At 35.5% G+C, this 22,530-nt stretch overlaps 1 protein-coding gene and 1 pseudogene across 32 annotated transcripts in view; both read right to left on the reverse strand.

Annotated features, from left to right (window-relative positions):
• Positions 1–2,712: 2,712 nt before the first annotated feature.
• Positions 2,713–22,530, reverse strand: part of ZFAND6 (zinc finger AN1-type containing 6) — a 74,970-nt gene continuing 55,152 nt past the window's right edge. For all 31 annotated transcript variants that reach the window (XM_081291690.1, XM_081291679.1, XM_081291681.1 and 28 more), the window contains 5 exons: positions 19,809–19,979; positions 19,087–19,195; positions 16,720–16,820; positions 6,245–6,358; positions 2,713–3,650 (listed from right to left, as the gene is read on the reverse strand). In XM_081291690.1, the coding sequence (XP_081147816.1) occupies positions 3,502–3,650; positions 6,245–6,358; positions 16,720–16,820; positions 19,087–19,195; positions 19,809–19,962 (627 nt within the window). In that variant the 5' untranslated portion in view covers positions 19,963–19,979 and the 3' untranslated portion in view covers positions 2,713–3,501. The remainder of the gene's footprint in view (positions 3,651–6,244; positions 6,359–16,719; positions 16,821–19,086; positions 19,196–19,808; positions 19,980–22,530) is intronic.
• LOC308647525 (E3 ubiquitin-protein ligase RNF5-like) lies at positions 18,056–18,780 on the reverse strand (annotated as a pseudogene). Its single transcript has one exon. The product of its transcript is annotated as an E3 ubiquitin-protein ligase RNF5-like (transcript).

The raw sequence follows: 22,530 nt of genomic DNA on the forward strand, positions 1-22,530 counted from the left end.
GCTAAAAGCCAACTTTAAAAGATAATGCCAAGCTTTCTGAAGGACTGAACCACTTTTCATCAATGTAAGCAATACAAAGGTCACATGGAAACCTTCCAATACTAGAAAATGCCAGACTATGTCTCTTTACTAGTAACTGCTGTTTTAATTAATATGGTTTCACAGTGAGTCCTGACATTTGGCAGGCCAAGTCCTAACCTCCCTGCTTTTTTGAAATACCCTAACCATTTATTCTTTTTTTTTTTTAGGTCTATTGTACTTTTTTAAAAAAAATATGTACTTTTTTTTAGTTGTAGGTTGTCACAATTCCTTTTATTTTTATGTGGTGCTGAGGATCAAACCCAGTGCCTCATGCGTGCCAGGCGAGTGCCCTACCAATGAGCCCCAGCCCCCAATTTATTCTTTTACCTTACTTCAGAATCACTTAAATAAGTTTCATGATACAATCTGGTGGGGCTAGGCACAACTGAGAATACCTGTAATCCCAGTGACCCAGGAGTTAGAGGACAGAGGATGGTAAGTCTGAAGCCAGACTCAGCAATTTAGCAAGACCCGATTTCAAAATGAAAAAGGACTAGGGATATAGCTCAGTTGTAAAGTGTCCTTGGGTTAAATCCCCAGTGTACTTTTCCCCCAAAATCTTAAAATTTGGTTGGATTTTAATGGGAATTACTTTGAATTTATGGGTGTGTTTGGAATGACTGACATCTTTTTATTGCCTTTCTATCCATGAACATCATGTGGATTTATTGAGATTTTATTTATCTCAATGTTTTAGAATCATTTAGATCAGCATATAGTCAATGTCCAAGGTAATTGGTACTACACTGATGTTATTAGTAAATGGTATCTTCTGTTTTTCTAATAAGTATAAAGAAATCCAAGTGACTTCTAAAAATTAATGTTGTATTTGGGCTGGGCTTGTGGCTCAGAGGTAGAGAGCTTGCCTACCATGCGTGAGGCATTGCGTTTGATCCTCAGCACCACATAAAAAGGAAAGATATTGTGTCCACATACAACTAAAAAATATTTCTTTAAAAATTAATGTTATATTTAGATAACTAGACAGTATTATTTCTAGTAATTTATTTCCAGATTTGTATTTTCTATAAAAATTATGTAGTTGGGTGCAGCAGCACACACCTGCAATCCTTGCTACGCAGGAGACTGAAGCTGGAAGATTGCCAAATTCAAGGCCAAATTCAAGGGCAACTTAGAGAGACCCTGTCTCAAAATTTAAATCAACCAACCAACTAACCAACCAATAAATTAATAAGGACTGAGGAGTAGCTCAGTGGCAGTGTTCGTAGGGTCAATCCCCAGTACCACAAAAACAAAAACACACCCCAATCATGTGACAGGCAAATGATGAGTGCTTCCTTTCTTCTTTTGACTATTTGTCTTGTTCCATTGGTTGGGCTCTCCAACACAAAATTAAATATAAGCCACGAGAGGGGCAGCCTTCATTTGTTTCTGAAAGAAAAATATAATTTTCTCCCAGTACTGGGGATAGAACCCAGGGCTTCAAGCATGTTAGCAAATGCTTTAGCTACACCCATAGTCCGTTTTTGACTTTAAAAGGAAACGACTTTTCTCTTTTTGGTTCTGATAAGTTTTTTTTTTTTTTTAGTTGCAGTTGGACACAATACCTTTGTTTTATTTTTTATTTTTATGTGGTGCAAAGGATCGAACCCAGCGTCTCGCATGTCCTAGGTGAGCGCTCTACCACTGAGCCACAGTTCCAGCCCCTGAGTGGTTTTTCTTTGGTTGGTTTTATGTAGAAACTATTAGAGAATTTCCTTTCTAGATTTATCAAGAAATTTTGTTAATCATGAATGGGTGTTTAACTATTAAATACTTTATATATGAATCTATTAAGACAGTCACAGTGGCTTCCTCTCATTTTATTCTGTTAATGTGATCATTTAAATTTATAGATTTAAACATTAAACCATCCTTAGTAGGTGAATAGAACATGTAAGTAAAATAGCAAATAATTTTAAACTGAGAAATTTGTATTGTTAACTACTATCTTCATCTGTTCAACCTTTTTTTTTTTTTAAATGTATTATTTCATGCTTAAAAAAGGTTGGCTGCTAGATAAATATGGAAACCACCATAGGAAAAAATTGTTTTTTGAGGGTCTTTCTACTCAAAATTCTCCAACTGCCCTGTTTGAATTGTGCTTTTTCCATTTCACTAATCCTACCAAAAAACAGCATATACTAAATGTTAATTCACTGTGACAGAGTGCAGAACAGAAAACTCTGACAAGGGTTAGAAAATCCAACATCTAAGTGACAGAAAGTAATTCTTGGCTTTGAAAAAATGCTGAGATTTTAGCCGGGTACGGTGGAGTATGCCCGTAATCTCAGTGGCTCAGGAGGCTGAGGCAGGAGGATTAGGAGTTCAAAGCCAGCCTCAGCAATTTAGGGAGGCCCTAAGTAACTCAGTGAGACCCTGTCTCTAAATAAAATATTAAAAAAGGGCTGGGGATGTGACTCAGTGAGTTTTAGTGCCCCTGGCTGGGTTCAATCCTCAATACCAAAAAAAAAAAATAAAAAATTAAAAAAAAAATAAAATTTATCTTCATAAGATTAGCCATAAATCTATATGAGACAAATAATAGTAGTACACTTAGAAAAACAGTAAGATTAAAAAGACAAAATTAACTATTAGAAAGAGTAAGAGAAAAAGTAATACAAAAGAGCATTCTGGTTTTCCGTTTTATTTAATCAAAGACTGGTGGATAAACATAAATACAGCACAATTACTTCAGATCATTCTTCATATTGTATACACACAGACCAATGAACGTAATCTGAAAGAAACCTGCAGTCAGCAATGAAATGCACACAGCTTTTTTCTTCCCTCACGCCAAAAAAAAAAAAAAAAAAAAAAAAAAAAATTAAAAACACACAAACTTGGAATCTCATCAGCACATACTTTCCTGTGACAAATGATTCAGACATAAATAGTGGGTGCAAAGAAAGTATATGCTAACATATGTATAACCTTTGTTAATGAAAAAACAGAAGCAGCCATATTGATTAAGATACATTCAGTTACTGGTAACTAGTTGTGCCCAATAGGGCATTATCAAAAGAGAAATCGTGCTGCAGAGAAAAGCTATATATACATACACAATGAGAAAATAAACTGCAAGATTAATGCATGCATGTTTAATACTGGAAAAATCACAGCCCTCCAAAATTTCTCCATGTTTGTTATAAAAGCCCTCTGCACTCAACTAAAATTAAAATGATCTTAAAAGGATAATACTTGTAAAGTTTAAGTCTCTTCAGCCACAGAAACTGCAATGGAAATAAATGTTCAGAGTCATTTTCAAAACAAAAACAAAAATCTATTCTTCTGATGACATGCATGATTAAAAGGTCTATGCAAGATACATTGCTCTACATTCCCAATGACTAGGAAAAAAAACCTCAAGTCAATTTTTAGTTTGCAGATGGTCAAAGGATTTTGTATTCCAGCAGGAGTTCAAATCTTCTGGATCTTTTCACCAACAACTACTGGATTTTCTTTTCTGATTTTCTCAGCAGCATCAGCTTTGTAATTGTAAGAGCAATTGTGTACATCTGAGTAACGGTGCACACCACAGTAAACATTTCCACACCGGCATTCAAACCCTAAAAATGGATTAATACACATAAATGAGCAGGATGGAAGGTGAAATATTAAGTTCTTTGGCATAATTAATATTAAATAGCATTATGTATTTAGGGCAGTAATCTAAACATTCTACAAAAATGGTTTCACGAACTACGTTCTCAGAGTTCACTAGCTGAGAGCTTCACTTCTTGTCCTATCTATAAATATAGGTTTGTACTAGGATCAGATCATAAACACTTCTCTGAGTTCAAGTTTCTTCACTTGTGACATGATCAGTGTTACTTCCTTATCAAAATATGTTTTCTAAATTGAAAATGTTAAAATTTTTAATTTAACTTTTTAATATATCTTTTTTAGTTGTAGACCTTTATTTTGTTTATTTTTATGTGGTGCTGAGGATCAAACCCAGTGCCTCACATGTGGAAGGCAAGTGCTCTACCACTGAACTACAATCCTAGCCCCTAATTTTACTTTTAAACTATTAAAACAAACAAAAAAATTGTGGTACTAGGGATGAACCCAGGGATGCTCTACCACTGAACTACATGCCCAACCCTTTATATTTTGAAACAGGGTCTCACTAAGTTGCTTAGGGCCTTGCTAAATTGCTGATGCTGGCTTCCGACTTGTGATCCTTCTACTCCAGCTTCCCAGGTTGCTGGGATTACAGGCATTTGCCACTGGGTCCAGTTACTTAGGGCTTTGCTATTTTGCTGAGGCTGTCCTTGAACTTTCGAACCTCTTGCCTCAGTCTCCCTAATTTCTGGGAGTCTGGGATTATCGGTGTGTGCTACCACACCCAGCAAAGTGGAATATTTTTAAAAACTCAAATGCTGCAATGTAAAAATAAGCCTATTCAAGAAACCAATCTTAACATTTAATTAAGAAAGATAAAATAAAATCTCTGAGAGAACTGTTAACAAAGAACACAGTATTCAAAATAGCCTTCTTTTGCTAACCTCAGGTGGAGATGTGAACTGTACTAGAGTGGAGTGATTAAAAGCATGGGATCCGGGTTAGGTTGCCTAAGTATCAATCTACTTACTAACGTAGGCAAATTACTTAGCCTCTCTGGGCCTCAGTTTCTGCATCTGTAATTTTGGAACAATAAGGATTAAATGAGGAATGGATCAGGTGCTTAACATATGGAAAACATGCAATAATTGCACTTATTTTTAGGGAAATGCCCAAGAATTGAAATCAAAATAAAGACTGACATGTGTGGACAGTCTTGCTCCCCCAAATTAAGATTTTATGTTATGATGGAATTTTTGTAATGGAGCATAGGAATCAATATTTTAAACACTGACATTTGACATTAATTTCTTTCATCACATTTTTTACTTCAGAAACATTCTGTAACTTCAAATAATGAAAGAGAAACGAAGCAAACAACACTAGGTTAGACTGACAGATTGGACAATAAAGAAATTATGAAGTCTCAGCTTTGTAATCATGAAGTCTGAGAGAGGACAAGATTTTAAAAGACCCTATTTGATAATATATTTTAGAATTTCTTATCTATGTTGTAGTCTTTAAATAAATACATTATTTGCTAAGGTATGAGGCAGTTTAAGACATCTCTGATCAGACTCTAATCTTTCTTCATTGTCTCTAATCATTCCTTAGCCAGAAGTAATCTTCCTAAAGCATAATTTTTACTCAATATCTTATCTCAATCCATAAGTCAGGATTTTATGTAAAGTGTTCAGCATAATGCCTATCCATGGTAAACAATAAACGTACTTATAGCTGTAACCAGTTTCTAATTAACCTCAGTAAAAACCTCAATCTTTAGCTCTATCTTGTCTCGATATTCAATACCCTTCTTCACAGATCCTGTACTATGGTTATGTTCCCCAATTCACAGTCCCTGAACAGGCCCCTATATTGCTTCTTGGGGATTTGGTTCAAATATTTCTTTCTGCCTGAAATGTTCCTATTCCCGTCACCTGTAATTCCTACTCATGGTTCCAGACCCAGGGGCAACAGCCTATCTTCATGATACTTTCCTTGCCAGGTCTTTACTCCTTTTATAAAAATTAATTGCGGTACTCCTGTCTTCTGACTTCCCAGTGGCAATCTGACTGAACTTAATGTAATGTTCTTTGCTAAACAGTTTGGAACATTTTATTCTCCCTCTCTCAACTGTACTGATATGTTGTTATAGTAGCCAACATATATTGATTACACATTGTGTGGCACCCACGAAGTTAATTACTTACATGTTTCAACTCACTGAACCTGCACCACAACTTATGATTAGCCCCATTTTATATATAGAAAGCACTTCATGGTTCACCACATACTTTAAAATATCCTCTCCTTGAAGACAGAACTACATGTTAGCCTTTTCATAGCACCTGGCATATTGGAATTACTTGTCTAATACTCTCAAATTCAGCTGGAATGAATTTTAAAGGAAAAGCTATTCAGTTTACTTTCAGGTGCATAATTAAAGCTATTTTTATTTCTTTGAAAAAATTCATAAGCTGAAGTACATTTAATGGAAACTCTCCTGGGAATAGAAATAATCTTAACTGAAGTTAGTAATAATAAGACATGTATTATTTAAAAACATAATTAAAAACCATTTGGTTTAGGTCCTTACCGGTAAGTCCCACTTTCTTCCTGCACATGAAACAGCGATTCTTTTTTTGTTTTGGTTTTTCAAGAGATTTGCTTTGCTCTTCAGATGGCTGCTGTGCTGTATCTGATACTGAAGCTGACAAAAATAGGAGGGTAGTAAAATTTAATTATTCAGTAAGATTTTGATATTTGGGTTGTGTCCTCACTCAACTATCCCACCAATCTTTATTCAGAAGATTACTTATTTATTAGCTTGGAAAGATGGTCATAAATTACAAAATATTTATAAAATATGGCTCCCTTTTGGTTATAAATGTATGTGTTTGTGCATACACATGTAGAAAATAATCTAGAATATATAACTGACATGTTAATAGTGACTCTAGAAGATGAACTATAGATTTTCTTCTTTTGGTTCAAACTATTTTTAAATTTTTCTATTTATGTATTTGATAAACACTACCTGGGTATCCTAAAGGGACATGCAACAAATGGCTATATGCAGACTTCTTAATATTGTTTGGGGTCAGAATTTCTCAAAGAACAAGAAAATAGTGTTCAGTGAGATCTTGTGAAACACTAAGTTTGTTTACAGTCTTCAGAATGTTTCACATAAAAGCATTTAAAATGTTAGGAAAAAGATAAACTAGTGCAAAAAATTTTAAAATGTTTAAAATAAGATAATAAATTAATGCATTTAAATACTGAAACCAAGATCAGATGCATTAAGATTCAGGTAAAATTAGTGTTCCTAAATCCTAACTAATGTGCTCCACTCCTGCCCCTAACCACTCTGGCTCTCCTGAGTGCTGTCACTAAAGTCAAGAGTCTATAACAAAACCCTGCAGACATGACATCTTGTTTTGAAACAGTGACTTGCCATGAGTCAAGTACTCAACCTCCTCCAATAATTAAGCCTTCCTCAGGAATCCACTGCTCAACCCATGAATACCAGGAATATGCTGCGAACTGTTCAATAGGGCTTTCCACTTTCTTCATTCAATCTAGGTTCTCTTATTTTTTTTTTTTTAAGACTATCAAGTACCCTTTCCTCATTTCAGTTCTTCGCAGCTTTTCACTACGATTACACTTAGTACCCTTAGCACATACTGGACACTTTATATAAGCCCTCTTCTTCAACTATGATTACCACAATGCATCCATTAGTGAAAATCTAATGAGCCCTCTCTGATGTTTAAAATTCTTTGGTGGTTTCCCATAAAAGGTCAGGGTAAGGCCCAGGGGTCCTTCATGATTTTCTTTATTCTTGTCTCACCAATCCTCAATGATATAGCATGCTTCAGCCATACTGAAATATTAGTTTCCCTACACTTACCAAATTATCTCACTTCTGGGCTTTTGTCCAAGTTGTCCTTTTCATGTAACATGTCTTTTTCCATGCCACTTCTTTGTAGCTGGCTAACTCCAACTTGTCTTTCTTTTTGAAGCTTACATAATCAACTCTTACTCTGTTGCCTCCCTGACAACCTTGTAATGGAACACCCTATCCTGTGCTCCCACATCACTTTTCACACTAATTGCCCATTTGACTTAACATAGCTTCTTATGAATTCTAGTGCCTCCAACCACTCAATAAATAAATATCTGTTGAACTGAATTACAAGGTACTTATCTTTTGTATCTATGTGTCCTGTTTCCCCAGCTTCACTGTAATCCCCTTGAGGAGAGGGATGAAATCTTACTCCCTATTTGAATCTACAGCACCTCTTACAGTGAACTACATGTAGATGCACATTTGTTATAATGGATTCCAACTTTTTTGCTTTTTTTTTTTTTTTTTTGGTAGTGAGGACTGAACTCAGGGGCACTTGACCACTGAGCAACATCCCCAGCCCTATTTTGTATTTTGAGACAGGGTCTCACTGAGTTGCTTAGTGCCTCGCTGTTGCTGAGGCTGGTTTAAATTCTTGATACTCCCACCTCAGCTCCCAAACTACTGGGCTTACAGGCGTGTACCACTGCACTTGGCTTCTAACCTGCTTATGTTAACATACTATCTCATATTTTAACAAAATATGACATAAAACTACAAATTAATAAGTAAATATGCATTAATGAAGAAATCCATAGCATAATTACTCCACCTAAACACACTAAAGCTAGACTTGAAAAAGTTCTAGTAATAAAAACATTTTACTTTTGAAACAGAATATGAACATGCAAAACCATTTATTTTCAGTAACAAATATCCCTAGAATGTGAGTTCTATGAGGGCAAGAACTGAATGTCATGTTTTACCCCGAGAACCTAGAACAGGTATATAGAGAAAACTCAAAAATAATCTAACCTGCAATCAGAAATGAGACTATTATATTTATTGTCTTTGAAATCTACAGACATAATAGCGAATTTGTTTTCCAAAAAATTATTATTCAAATAAACTAATAGACAAAATACTCTAATGGCAGTACTATTGTCACAGATTATAATTTTTAACAAAATTGGTTTTAATTACTGATACTAAAAATGGCATTTGGAAATGCATACAAATGCTATTATTACATACCTCAGCAAAGACATTTCACAATATTGACACTAAAGATTTAAGGCAAATAGTTTCCATCTTTTTTTGAGAAGGGGTTTTACTGTATTGCCCAGGCTAGCCTTGAATTTGTGATCCTCCTGCCTCAGGTTCTCAAGTAGCTAGGATTATAAGTGTGTGCCATTGAACCCATCTCAAATGGTTTCTTTTCAACTGAGGAAAACGTACAATTTTTAAAGTTAAAGATTAGTAGGCTATCTAAAAGCAAATAAGCTAGGGCTCAAAGTTAGGTCCAATAAATGTTAAAGTATATTTCCATGAGATGAAAGTTAACTCCAGCTTATTGAAACTAGTGACTGATAGCTCAAATTTAAACACCAAACATGGGCAAGATGATATAGTACTCTGTAGAAGTCTATGCTTTCCAGAAATTACCCTGTTTCCTCAGTTTGCATTTGAGATGAAAAAATATCTTATCAAATTCTAGTAAAAGGAAATAATTCAATCGCTAAGAGCTATATATACAGTGGCCAAAAGGTCACAGGGTCATAATCCTATTGAACCTAAAGCCAAAATAAGGAGAGTCTCCTCAGAACTAGGTAGTTTTCACATTTGGAAATGAGAATTGGAAACAGACTGACTATTTATTAATAATTAAAATAGACAAATGACTATGTTGTATCCACTGGTCCTAAAGGTCTATATGGAAGGAGGCTATGAGATGGCATAAAGGCTGTGAAATAAGATGTATGGATGGCACTTGTACTGGCCACTACTGTTAAGATATTTCAGAAAGCAATGGGCAGGTAAAATAGTTTTAACTACCCACATGGAGGATCACATTCAAGAGGAACAAGGCCCTCTGCTCTGGGTCCTGTAAAAAAAAAAAAAAAAAAAAAAGAAAAAGAAAAAGAAAAGAAAAAAAGTATACAAATACATAACAAGTATATAAAACTAAACACTACTTCTGAATGGGGCATATTCATATACACACTGTAAAATAAAGCTGAACTTAAGGTATTAATAGGTAACGCCTAAACATTATCTTAATGTAAATAATTATCTTGGCAGTAGATGTTATATCTATGTGATATAATATATATCCTTTATCTATAATATACATATCCTTTCCTCAAAGAGTCATGACAAATTTCCTCATTCAAGAATCAGAGAGGGGCTGGATAGAGCTCAGTTGGTAGAGTGCTTGCCTCGCATGCACAAGGACCTGGGTTCAATCCCCAGCAAGGCAAGGGTTCTACCATTGAGCTACATCCCAGGTCCAGAATTAGAGGTATTTTGAGGACTGTGACTACTTCTGATTATCTCTGTACACTCAGTGCTGAGGCAGAGCAAGAGCTCCATAGATTCTTTGAATTAATATACTTTTACAGCAACCAATTGGGATAAAATGCATTTCTCCTCTTTAAACCTCATTTTTCTTTCATGTAAAATGAGGATTTAAAGACTGAGTGAACTGTAGGATACACCTAACTTGAAATTTCTTTATGAAATGAAACAATTTCAATATTCAAGAAAAAAATAGGCCTGTATTAGAAGTAGAATCAAAAAGAAATGAGTGTTATACATTTAATATTGTCTAGAAACAACAATAAAAAGTAGAAAGAGATAAAATACATTATCATTTCAAAATGTAATCCATATAAAAAAGTATTAAATATTTTACATTTTAGGGGTATTAAGTCTTCAAAACCCAGTGCACACATCATACAGTATAACTAACACATTATGCACTAAAAAATCTTATTTTGATCAGATACATTTCATGAGCTCAATAGTAGTCAGGGGTAATAATCCCAATATCAAAAAGACAGAGAAGAGAAAGGAAGAACAGAAACAGGGAGGGTGGGAAGAAGGAAAGAAAGCTCAATAGTTTACATGAAGCTAGTGGTCAACATACTGTACAGAGCACCCTACAGAGGAGATCAGTTTCTCTTAGTAGCTATTTGGGATAAAAACTGGTACATTAATCTTGTAGTTCAGTGGTATAGCACATGCTTAGCCTACACGAGGCTCCCGAGTTCAATCCTCAGTACCAAAAAAATTTTAAAAATCAAAAAACAAAACCCCAAAACTTTAAAATGACTCTTTACTAGTGATTTTCCATTTTCTGACTATAATCACCTTTCCAGCTTTAGTTCTAACATACACTATTTGCACCAGCCACTTTAGCAAGTTGTTTTCTATTTCCTAAATTTCATGTTTTCCTACCTATATACTTTTCCTCAGCAAAATTCTTGTTTGCTGGCTTATGAGTATGTGTGGGTATTATAATTCACATACTATAAAATTCACCCTTTAAAATATACATAAAATTCAGTGTTTTTATATATTAACAAGATTGTAAAATCATTACCCCTGCCTAATTCCTTAACATTTTAATCACTTTAAAGCAAACCTCATACATATTAACTCCCCACTTCCCACAGCTCCTGGCAACTCCTAATCTTTCTGCATGTACAGACTGGCCTGTTCTGCATATTCTATATAAATTGGCAGGAGATGGCATGTGGCCTTTAGTAGCTGGCTTCTTTTATTTAGCACAATATTTCAAGATTCATCCATGAGTGGCATAAATCAGAATTTTCTTCCTTGTCTGAATGATATTCCAGTATATGGACATAGTTTATTTTGTTTCTCCAATCATTTGTTGATGGACATCTGAGTTGTTTCCTAATTTTTTTGGGTTATTATGAACAATGCTAACTATTAGCATTCATGTACAAGTATTTGTGTAGACATGTTTTTCTTTCTTGCTTTTCTCCACCCCACCCTCCACCCCACACCCCTTCTTTTGTGTTGAGGACTGAACCCTGGCCTCTAGCCCAGGACACATTTTCAATTCTCCTGGGACTTAATGAAAATGCTTGGTCATATGGTAAATTTTATTTATCTTTTTTTTTCTCCCTCCCACTGTACTGGGGACTGAACCCAGGGGCATTCTACCATTGAGCTACATACATCTCCAGCCTTTTCTAATCAGGGTCTCCCTAAGTTTTCCAGACTATTCTCCAACTTATGATCCTCCTGCTTCAGTCACCCAAGTACCTGGGATTACAGGAAATGTCCCCAGCTCAAGTTTACTCTTTTTTTTTTTTTTGGTTCCAGAGGTTGAACTCAGGGGCACTTGACAACTGAGCCACAACTCCAGCCTTATTTTATATTTTATCTAGAGACAGGGTTTCCCTGAGTTGCTTAGCACACACTTTTGCTCAGGCCAGCTTTGAACTCGTGATCCTCCTGCTTCAGTCTCCCTAGCCACTGGGGATTACAGGTGTGCACCACCATGCCTGCTCAAGTTTACTTTTTGATGAACTGCTAGATTGTTTTCCAAAACACTGGTAGGCTTGGGCTGTAGCACAGTGGTAAAGTGCTTGTCTCACGCGTGTGAAGCACTGGGTACAGTCCTCAGCACCACACAAAAATAAATACATAAGAAGATATTGTATCCATTTACAACTAAAAAAATTAAAAACAAACATTGGTACCATATTTCACATTCCCACCAATATATGAGTGTTCCAATTTCTATTAGAACTTTGACAATACTTATTATTTTTACTGATTACATATAACTCAACATATCCTCTTCTTTTGTTGTTGTTATTATTTTAGATGCTGTAAAGAAATCACTGCCTAATTAAAGGTCACAAAAATTTATATTTGTTTTAAGGGTTTTTATTTTTTTAGCTCTTATGTTTATTTAAGTCTTTGATGTGTTTTGGGTTATTCTGTATATGAGATATGGGCCTAATTCATTCTTTTGAATGTGGATGAGTGGTTCCAGCATCATTTGTTGGAAAAAAAAATTCTTTTCCCATTGAATGATCTTAGCACCATTGTTGAAAACTCAACTGCCCATGAATATGGGTATTTCTGTACTTTCAATACTGTTCCAATGATCTATAACTATCTCCATGCAAGTATCACAGTTTCAATTACTGTACCTTAAATTTTGAAATTGGGAATTGTTAGTTCTCCAACTTTGGTTTTCTTTTTCAAGACTTGTTTTGGCTATTCTTACTCATTCTTCAAAATCAGAAGAAATCCCTGATTTTTAATCCATACAGCCTTTCCTAAATTAGTCTAATGGGATTATTCTCCTTTGCTGTGAACTGATGATTTAACAAGTCATCTTTGTATGAAATCAGGAATTCTCAGATTTGGAAAGAGCCTGAAAATTCCAGTTCACCCTTCACTCAGTGTAGCATTTCCCTATGCCTTGACCTTAACTAATAATAGTTTTCCTAGAATGCCTCAGTGATTTATAGCTTAACACCTTAATATTACTTTATTCTACGGTTGGAAAGCTTTTAAATCCTTAATTCTAAGTTTCCTACAACTCCAAATTACTTGGATAATATATGAAGTTAAAATATCCTTTGCAATCTATAAAGCTCATTTTACCTTTGTTGCTTAATAAACTTTTAATATCCTATTACAGTGGACATGGCTATTACTCTCATTTAAAAATAATAAAAAACAAGGCTCAGAGAAGTTATCAAGATATGAAAACAGAACCTCTACTTCCAATTCCATTCTTTTTAGTTATGACCCAAGATCTGAGGGACTGAAAGGAAAATCAAAGTCAAACATACTGTTTAATAAGGCAGCCAATCAAATGTGATAGTTCTGAGTATGTCAAAATGCTTTAAAGTATTTAAACAACAATAAAAGCTAGTTTTTGTGAACTAGAAATCTGACCTACATTCCTAAGTGACACCACCTGAGATACTATGATTTTTTTAAATTAAAAGCATAATTAAATGACAAACATGTTGCAAATGCTGAATTCTCATTTAAACTTGAGAAAAAATCTTCGAAGCCAAAAAGCCAAAATGAAAGTAGTACCACCCACCTGGTGGCAGCATTTCCTAATTATAAGCAGAAAACTAGTAGAGAAAAAAAGCTGTTTTGAAAACCCCAATAAAAAAATGTTAGGAAATTCTTGGGGCTGGGGTTGTGGCTCAGTGGTAGAGCACTTGCCTCTTACTTGTGAAGCACTGGGTTCAATCCTCTGCACCACAAAAAAAAAAAAAAAAATAAATAAGATAAAGATATTGTGTCTGTATGCAACTAAAGAAATATTAAAAAAAATGTTAGGAAATTCTTGTTTAGGCACATAGCTGCTACTCATATATGCACCGCACTCTATTAGGGATGGTCTTCCTGTTTAAGTAAACTTCTCTTGTGGGAGACACATGGAGTGAAAAGAACAGATACCTGGGTAGCTTGCCAAAACGGCTGATCCTGTCCTGGGAACCGAGAGGGGACTGGATGTATCAACAATAACCCAACATATCCACATCACAGTCCAACAGGCACAACTATCTAGTGGAAAGAATACTGCCTAGTCGGGTGCCTGGGGTCCATTTTCAGTTCCAATGATCATTTGACTAAGTCAAAGAGACTTTTTATGTTTCTTTTCAGCTACCTAGTAAAATAGACGAAGAAACATTCTCTGAATTTGTTATCAAACAGGGAAATCATGCATATATGTGTGTATATTAATACCTAGATATCTATTATTAGTTTTCAGCATATAAAATATATTTATCTCTCAAGCTCATTATTCTGATTTGTCTGTGTATTTGCTATGCTGAAATTATGAATGACCGACTTCTTTTAAAAAAGGCACTTAAAAGTTTAACTTAGCCTGATGTGGTGGTGCACACCTATAATCCCAGCTGCTTGAGAGGCAGAGGCAGGAGGATTGCAAATAAAAAGCCAGCCTCAGCGGGCTGGGGATGTGGCTCAAGCGGTAGCGCGCTCGCCTGGCATGCGTGCTGCCCGGGTTCAATCCTCAGCACCACATACAAACAAAGATGTTGTGTCTGCCGAGAACTAAAAGAAATAAATATTAAAAAATCTCTCTCTCTCTCTCTCTCAAAAAAAAAAAAAAAAAAAAAAAAAAAAAAAAAAAAAAAAAAGCCAGCCTCAGCAACTTAGACCCTAAGCAACTCAGTGAGACCCTCTTTCTAAATAAGATACAAGAAAAGCCTAGGGATGTGGCTCAGTGGTTAAGTGTCCTTGGGTTTAATCCATGGTCTCAAAAAACAAACAAACAAAAAACAACAAAAAATGTTAAATACAACTTAAAAGTTATACATGAAGAAAACAAGCCTAAATTTTTAAAAGACTACAGTTTCTTTTAATATGGCATCACGATCACCTTTGTACTCAGAGACAGCTGGAATAAACTATGTTTTCCATACACTAGAATGGTATAAAAGTACTTCATATATTATTAGTTCACCAACCTACAGTCTTTATTCTTTGTCAAACTGTATAGCAATTACTATTGCATCCTTAAGCTTTAAAATTTTTTTCATAGCTAAAATTCTAAAATTGATTCTGTCATAGGATATAACAACATCTTTGTGATTAGCAACCTGTTTTCTTCCTTCTCAACTTCTCTCTCTATACCTCCAAATGAGCTCTCTCAAGTTTGAAATTTAATCATTTCCACCTCACTTCTTAAAATTTTCTCTAACCATACTAACTTTTTGTTTTCCCTGTCTAAAAGAAACCATACCATTGCCATTATGATAAAACCAGGAGCTTTGAGACCCCCTTCTCTTATTTCTCTGATACAGTGAATAACTGAATCTTGACATTTTTCCTATTTCTGCTTTCAAAGTATCCCCCATCTCTGTCCTTCCTTCTTTAATAAATTACTTTTTTGGTGCTGGCGATTTAACCCAGGGATACTTTACCACTGAGCTACACAATATTCTCAACCCTTTTTATTTTGTGACAGGGTTTCATTAAGTTACTGAAGGCCTTGCAAAGTTACTGAAGCTGGCCTCAAAATTGTGATCCTCCTATCTTAGCCTCCTGAGCTGCTTGGATTACAGATGTGTGACATCACACTTGGCTTAAATTTTTCTGTTTAACTAAAAAACAAAAATTTTTCACTTATGATTCATATTTATAAATTTATAATATGCTAGGCAGATCAGACTTTGTTATAGCAAAATCTTGCAAATTGGCAAGTTATGTCAATCATTTGTTGGGCATGAAATAAAAACAAGGAGAACTGGCTAACTTATTTAAATTTAAAATTCAACAAACTTTAACAAATGTTGCCTGATATATCTGTCACTATCGTCCCAACACCATGTACAATGGGCGTCACTGGTCAAGGCATTTTTTCTCTTTAAATCATGCCACACAGACACACTGCTCATCTTTGGGTGCCTTTCCAGAGTATCCACCCTTGGCTAACACATTAGGAGAACATAAACAATTAAAAAGAGATTATTTAAAAGCCTCCTAAATGACCTCTCCTCTGTACTGTGTCTCCCTGTTAAGAAAGCCTTCATACAAACTTTCAAGTCTCCTCATATTACTCTGAGTCATGTAATTGGGATATAAAGAGCATGGAAAGAACAAGAGGCACCACAGCTTGTGAATACAAGTAACTAAATGTGACTACTGCACTGTAAGTCACAGATGGGGAAAGAGGGGTGCCTGCCAACCAAGTAGAATAGTTTTTCAAATAATCTAAGTCAAAACCCAAAAGAATCAAATTCCTTTGCTTGGAGAAGAAATATTTTAAAAATTCAACTGGCCAAAGTAATAAAAGAGAATAACACTTTTACATGGTCATTAACCTATATTTTTCAAACTAAACAAATTCTGAATCTTCTATTTATGCTGATATAATTATATGTAAGTGAAATTCCCAACATTTCATTCAATTAATTACTTGAGAATATAGAATATTCTCTTTAAAAAACAAACAAAAAAACACCCAAAACTTTATTTAGCTGAGGATCAAACCCAGTACCTCATTCACGCCAGGTAAGCGCTCTACCACTGAGCTACAACCCCAGCCCTAAAATACTCTTCATAATGAAAGCATATAAAAATTTTGAGGAATTTTTAATACATATGCTTAGGCTAGAGTTTGGCATATAATACTCAAAGAGTTAATAAATGATAAACTACATGCTAGTAGTTCATATGCAAACCTTGCAGATCTTCTGTTTCCGGTACTGCTTTGTCCACAGATGTACTGTCCACTTGGGAAGATGCTACAGATTCTGATAAAAGTGACTGATTTGATACAGGGCTATAAAAGCAAAAATATTTTAAATTTTATTTTATTAATGGAAAAAATATATTTTTTTTGGTTTGTTTTGAGATGCGGTCTCACTATTGTACAATCTGGTTTTAAACTCCTGGGCTCAAGCAATCCTCCCACCTCAGACTCCCAAGTGCTGGGACTACAGGTGTGTACCATCATATCCCAGCATTATTTCAGTTTTAAAAAATGATCTCCACACATGAATATTAACTAAAGTAACATAGTAAGTTAAAAGTCAACTTACCTAAGTAGATCACTAAGAACACCAACACACTTGTTTATACCATAACCATAGAGCTTTGAAATGGGAGACTAATTTGGGTTAGAAGTTTGTGTTTTGGAAACAAAGCAATTCCATGTAAATGCACTACTAAAAAAAGTAGCAGATAAAGATGTGTTCAAGGAATCCTAATGCAAAATTATAAATGATATTATGGCATAGCACAAGTGAATAACTCATGAATTACAAAAAAGAAACAGAGCACAGATTTTACGTACTGATTCCTAACAGAATAAAACTGAAACAAGTATTTCTGTAGGCAGGCTTCTAACTCTGACTTCAGACTTATATTTGTTTTGTAACATATTTTTCTTTATAAGTATCAAATATAATACCCAATAATGGTATTAAAGAGAACCTGTGCTAAGACTTTTTTTTTTTTGCAGTACCAGGGATTGAACCCAGCGGTGCTCTACCACTCTCCAGCCCTCTATTTATTTATTGACTTTTACTTATTTACTTAAAGACAGGGTTTCACTAGGTTGCCAAAGTTGGCCTCAAATTTGTGATCCTCCTGCCTCAGCCTCCAGAGTCACTGGGATTATAGGTGTGGGCCACCACAACCAGCCAACAAGAATATTTTTAAAATGCAAAGTACTAATACTTTCAGACTAAGACTATAATTTATTTATTTATATTTATTTATTTATTTATTTTTTTACATTTTACCTTTTTTATTGAACTTGTAATAAAGGAGGTAGTGGGGGGGGAGTGGGTATTTAAAGTCAAAACTCATATTAGGCACTGGGGAGAGAAAAATTAAATCAACAAGAGGAATGGAGGAAAGTCAGAGGGAGCATTGCCCACCTTTCAACATCAAATCAAGAAATCAGGGGAAGCAAAACATTAGGTGAGAGGAAAAAGGGCACTCTTTTCAGTCTGCCCTCCTTCCACAGGGCTGGGAGTTACTACCCAGCAAGGGAGTGAGAGAGTTCAGAGGCTGGTCTCTCATCCTATGCACAGTTGTTGCTACTCCTTCCCATGCCCTCCTGGAGAGTGGTCTCAGCCAACAGAAATGGAGGGGTCAGGGAATGGGGTTCCAGAAGTAAGGAAGGGTCAGCAGGGACCCCCAATACTGATTCTCCTCTGGCTGGAGGTGGGCAGGAAGAAGACATAGCTCAAATACTGAGCAGCCAGAAAAAGAAGAAAATGGCGAGAAACAGGAAGAGGGAATCCTGCCAGCTGGAGGCCGGGTGACCCTGTCCCAGATCCACACCTGCACCCCTGCGGAAAGGCTCATGAGCATTGAAGACAGTGGTGAAAAAGCCAAAGGGAAAAGCACCAACACCAAATGAGAAGTGAAAACCCCCGGTATCACCAAATGGCTGGAATCCCCCTCTGCTCTCTGGAGCTGGTCGCTGGCCCTGGGGGCGGGGTGGAGTTTTCAATCTGGGATCCTGGGGCTTCTGGCTCCCTCACCCATAAAGCGGGACAACCTTCTCTCTGCTGATACCAGCTTTACACACTGGGCACTCTTGCCGCTCTGGCCGTGTCTCCAGCCACTGATGAAGACAGGGCCAACAGTACAGGTGGCCACACACACTGACCACAGCTTCCCGAGCTGTCTCCAAACATATATTACATTCGAAGGTTGCGCCCGCCCCGCCCCGCCCCGCTCGCGGTTTGGCCCTTCGGGGCCCCGTCCTCCTCTTCTGCTGCTGCCATGGCCGGTTCTCCTAAGACTATAATTTAAAGAATTGACTCAAAAGTCTTCAAAAGGACTTCAGGGATGGGTCAGGATATAGTATAAAGAAGAATAAAGGAAAAGATATTTGAAAAGGAAATCTGACTTAAAAGATCTCACTCCCAAGTGAAAACAATAAAAACCTTTTTCTAATTAGTCAGATATAATTTTAGGAGAGTTAATCCTCAAGTAACTTACATAGTTTCCTTAATAAAGTTGATTAAAAATAGAATTTGTTCCTTATTTTTCATAAGTTTTTCAACTACAATTTGGAAAGTCCACCTTACCTTGGCTGCATAGATGAAGATGTGGAGTCTAATGCTGACTGAACTTCTGGGACACTGCCATCTGTGCACTGAACTGGTAAAGATTCAGACAGACTACTGACAGAAGTTGCTGTAACAGACCACAATTCATGTTAGTGGTTCTATACTATGTATAGCCCAATAACTGATCTTAAAAAAAAAAAAAAGTTCTTTTATATCGTATAGCCCATATTCCTCCATTACTTTACTTTCCAAGTTAGCTATATTTACTTGAGTTATGCATCTGTTTTCATAAGGTACTAAGAGTTTCTGTAGCACAGCAAATAAGACCTTGGAATGGCTTTACACTATTTACAGAGTAAGGATACTCTTATTCCTGACTTTCCACCATGACTATTAAAATGTGTAAAAGAAAAGTTACTGAGATAAATATGGTAATACAAGTACAATGTGACAGTGAAAATGGTCTTGGATACAACAGACTACCAAGTGTATTTTAATTTTATTTATTTATTTATTTTTTTTAAAGAGAGAGTGAGAGAGGAGAGAGAGAGAGAGAGAGAGAGAGAATTTTTAATATTTATTTTTTAGTTCTCGGCAGACACAACATCTTTGTTGGAATGTGGTGCTGAGGATCGAACCTGGGCCGCATGCATGCCAGGCGAGCGCGCTACCACTTGAGCCACATCCCCAGCCCCCAAGTGTATTTTAATTATGATATGCTGAATTACAGAATTACTTACCAGGTGGGCTTATTCTACCATTACTACTATTCTGTCTTTGAAGATGTTCTTTATAGCATACTGAACACATGCCATTTGTACGAGGGTTTCCATAAAATCCGCAGCCAGTGGAACAAAGCATAGGCACTTGGCTGTGATTCGTTTCTTGAGCCATGTTCCTCTGTTGCACACCTGCAATTTATATAGAATAAAGAACTCAGACACAAGAATTCAGTCATAATTATCCTAATATGCTTTCTATACAATAAAGGACAAAACCCCACATATGCACCCCTCCCTCCCAATCACTCTATACAATTGTCCCAAGACCTAGGGCAAAAGTTAATATAGAAACCAAACAGCACACTGAACTTTTATCTTCAATCAACTCTACATTAGGAGAGAGAACTGGTTTTGTTTTTATTTCCTTGATCACAGATCATTTATTTCTACATCAGCAACTCTGGCACAGACTTGTACTTTTCTTTCTTTTTTTTTTTGTTTTTTTTTTAAATTTATTTTTTAATATTTATTTATTTATTTTAGTTATGGGCGGACACAACATCTTTGTTGGTATGTGGTGCTGAGGATCGAACCCGGGCCGCACGCATGCCAGGGCTTGAGCCACATCCCCAGCCCCTGTACTTTTCTTTTTTTTAATCTGTGAGAGACCTGTTTGAAGACCTATCTGAAGTTAAGAAAAACTGTTTAAATATAGTTCAGTTGGACTCTTCTAGTAATGAGAAAAGTACATCATAAGTTTTGCTATATGTTACACTATTTAATCTCTAAACATTTAAACTTTGGATCAAAATCCACTTGTTAATTTATATACTTTATTCTGTTTAGAAAGCATTTAACATAATATCAATTCTGGTGAAGAAATGGAGAATAGGGCAGAATGCTCATGAAATCAGAAATAGGTTCAATCATTTTGGAAAGCATGTGGCAATTCACCTCATGAGTCCTATAAAAGACAAATATTGCTCTCAATCATTCTCCTTTAACGATCAATTCTATAGAATAACTAGAGTATAATCAGAAAAAGAACAAAGAATGATATACAAGGCATTTGCTTCACAGGATATTCACAATATTGATAAACTGAAAATAACCTAAATGCTCAACATTAGAATGGATTTTTAAAAAGCATGATACATATTAGTGATAAGTTATACAGTCATTAATATTTTAAAATATTTTCTGATGGAAAATGTTGGTAATGAATGAAAAGCTGCAATATGAAATATATATACAATTAAGCAAGGTGCACAGCTATAATCCCAGTGACTCAGGAGGCTGACGCAGGAGGATCACAAGTTTGAGACAGCCTCAGCAACTTTTCGAGACTTGGTCTCAAAATAAAAAATAAAAAGGGCTGGGGGTGTGGCTCAGGGGTTGAGAGCCCCTGGGTTAAATCCCCAGTAACCCTCCCCACAAAAATAAACATATATATGTTTCCAATTAGCATGAAAGGAACATCAATCAATCATCAAAACAGGTAGTAAGAACATATCCACAGATGGCAAGACTAACGACTTTTTTCCCCCGATTATACCTTTTCTGTACTTTCATGATTCCCGAAAATGAATATACTATTTGCCTAATTAGAAATAAAATTTATTTTTTTAAGTATTTAAAATTTTAAAAACTAAAATTAAAGTTAATGTGACAGAGGCATCAGTCAAGTGATGCTGTGACTCAGGAAATATTTGGGAACCACATGAAGGCAATAATCAATTATAGCAGATGGAAGAACCCCATGTGCTATTTCTCCCATACAGCAATTGGTTCTTTGGCATGAATAACATGACAGACGGTAATAACAAGCTCTTCCTTATTAAAAAACAACCACCCTCTAAATGAAGGTTACTCCAAAATGGGTGTACGTATATAGCAGAGAGTATTATGTTCAAAGATCATGAAGAATGAGAAAAACCAAAGGAGGAAAATGTTTTGCAACTGAAATTTTCTTGAATTGATAAACTCTTAAGGAAAGAATTCACTATTCACTGTTATCAGGTTTACCTTTATCCTAAATTGTTTGAAAATACAGCTGATGGGTAATGGGTATTTAATGCAAATTTCAGAACCAAGAATAATAAAAGCATTTGACTGGATTACAAAAGGAAAAAATGATAAGCTTAATATTTGCCTTTAAAAAGAAATGTCCTAAAACTGTTTAGTATTTAGATCTTTAGAGTAGGAATATAATTTGAGATTTTTAAAATATTTTTTTAGTTGTCAATGTATATTTTATTTATATGTGGTGCTAAGAATCGAACCCAGTGCCTCACACATGCTAGGCAAGCGCTCTACCACTGAGCTACAACCCCAGGCCTAATTTGCGATTTTGACAAGCACCTTTCTTACTCCATGAATAAGTCATTTTAGAATTCATACAATCTTTTTATACCTATGCTACTTCAGATCCCTCCCTATCCTGCACCCCTATAAATAACTATCAAATTAAAAGATAATGATGGTGGTATAGAAAAGCTAATGTCCAATATTTTGATTTTTTGGTCCATATTCCTAAAAGATATTGGTCTATAGCTTTCTTTTACTTTTTTTTTTTTTTGATTGTAGATGGACATAATACCTATACTTTATTTATGCATTTTTTTTTTATGTGGTGTTGAGGATTTAGCACAGTGCCTCACATGTTAGGCAAGTGCTCTACCACTGAGCCACAACCATAGACCCTATAGCTTTCTTTTTTATAATGTTTACCTAGTTGTAT

This window comes from Spermophilus citellus, assembly GCF_964194105.1.
Source record: "Spermophilus citellus genome assembly, chromosome: 4".
NCBI classification, from domain to species: domain Eukaryota; kingdom Metazoa; phylum Chordata; class Mammalia; order Rodentia; family Sciuridae; genus Spermophilus; species Spermophilus citellus.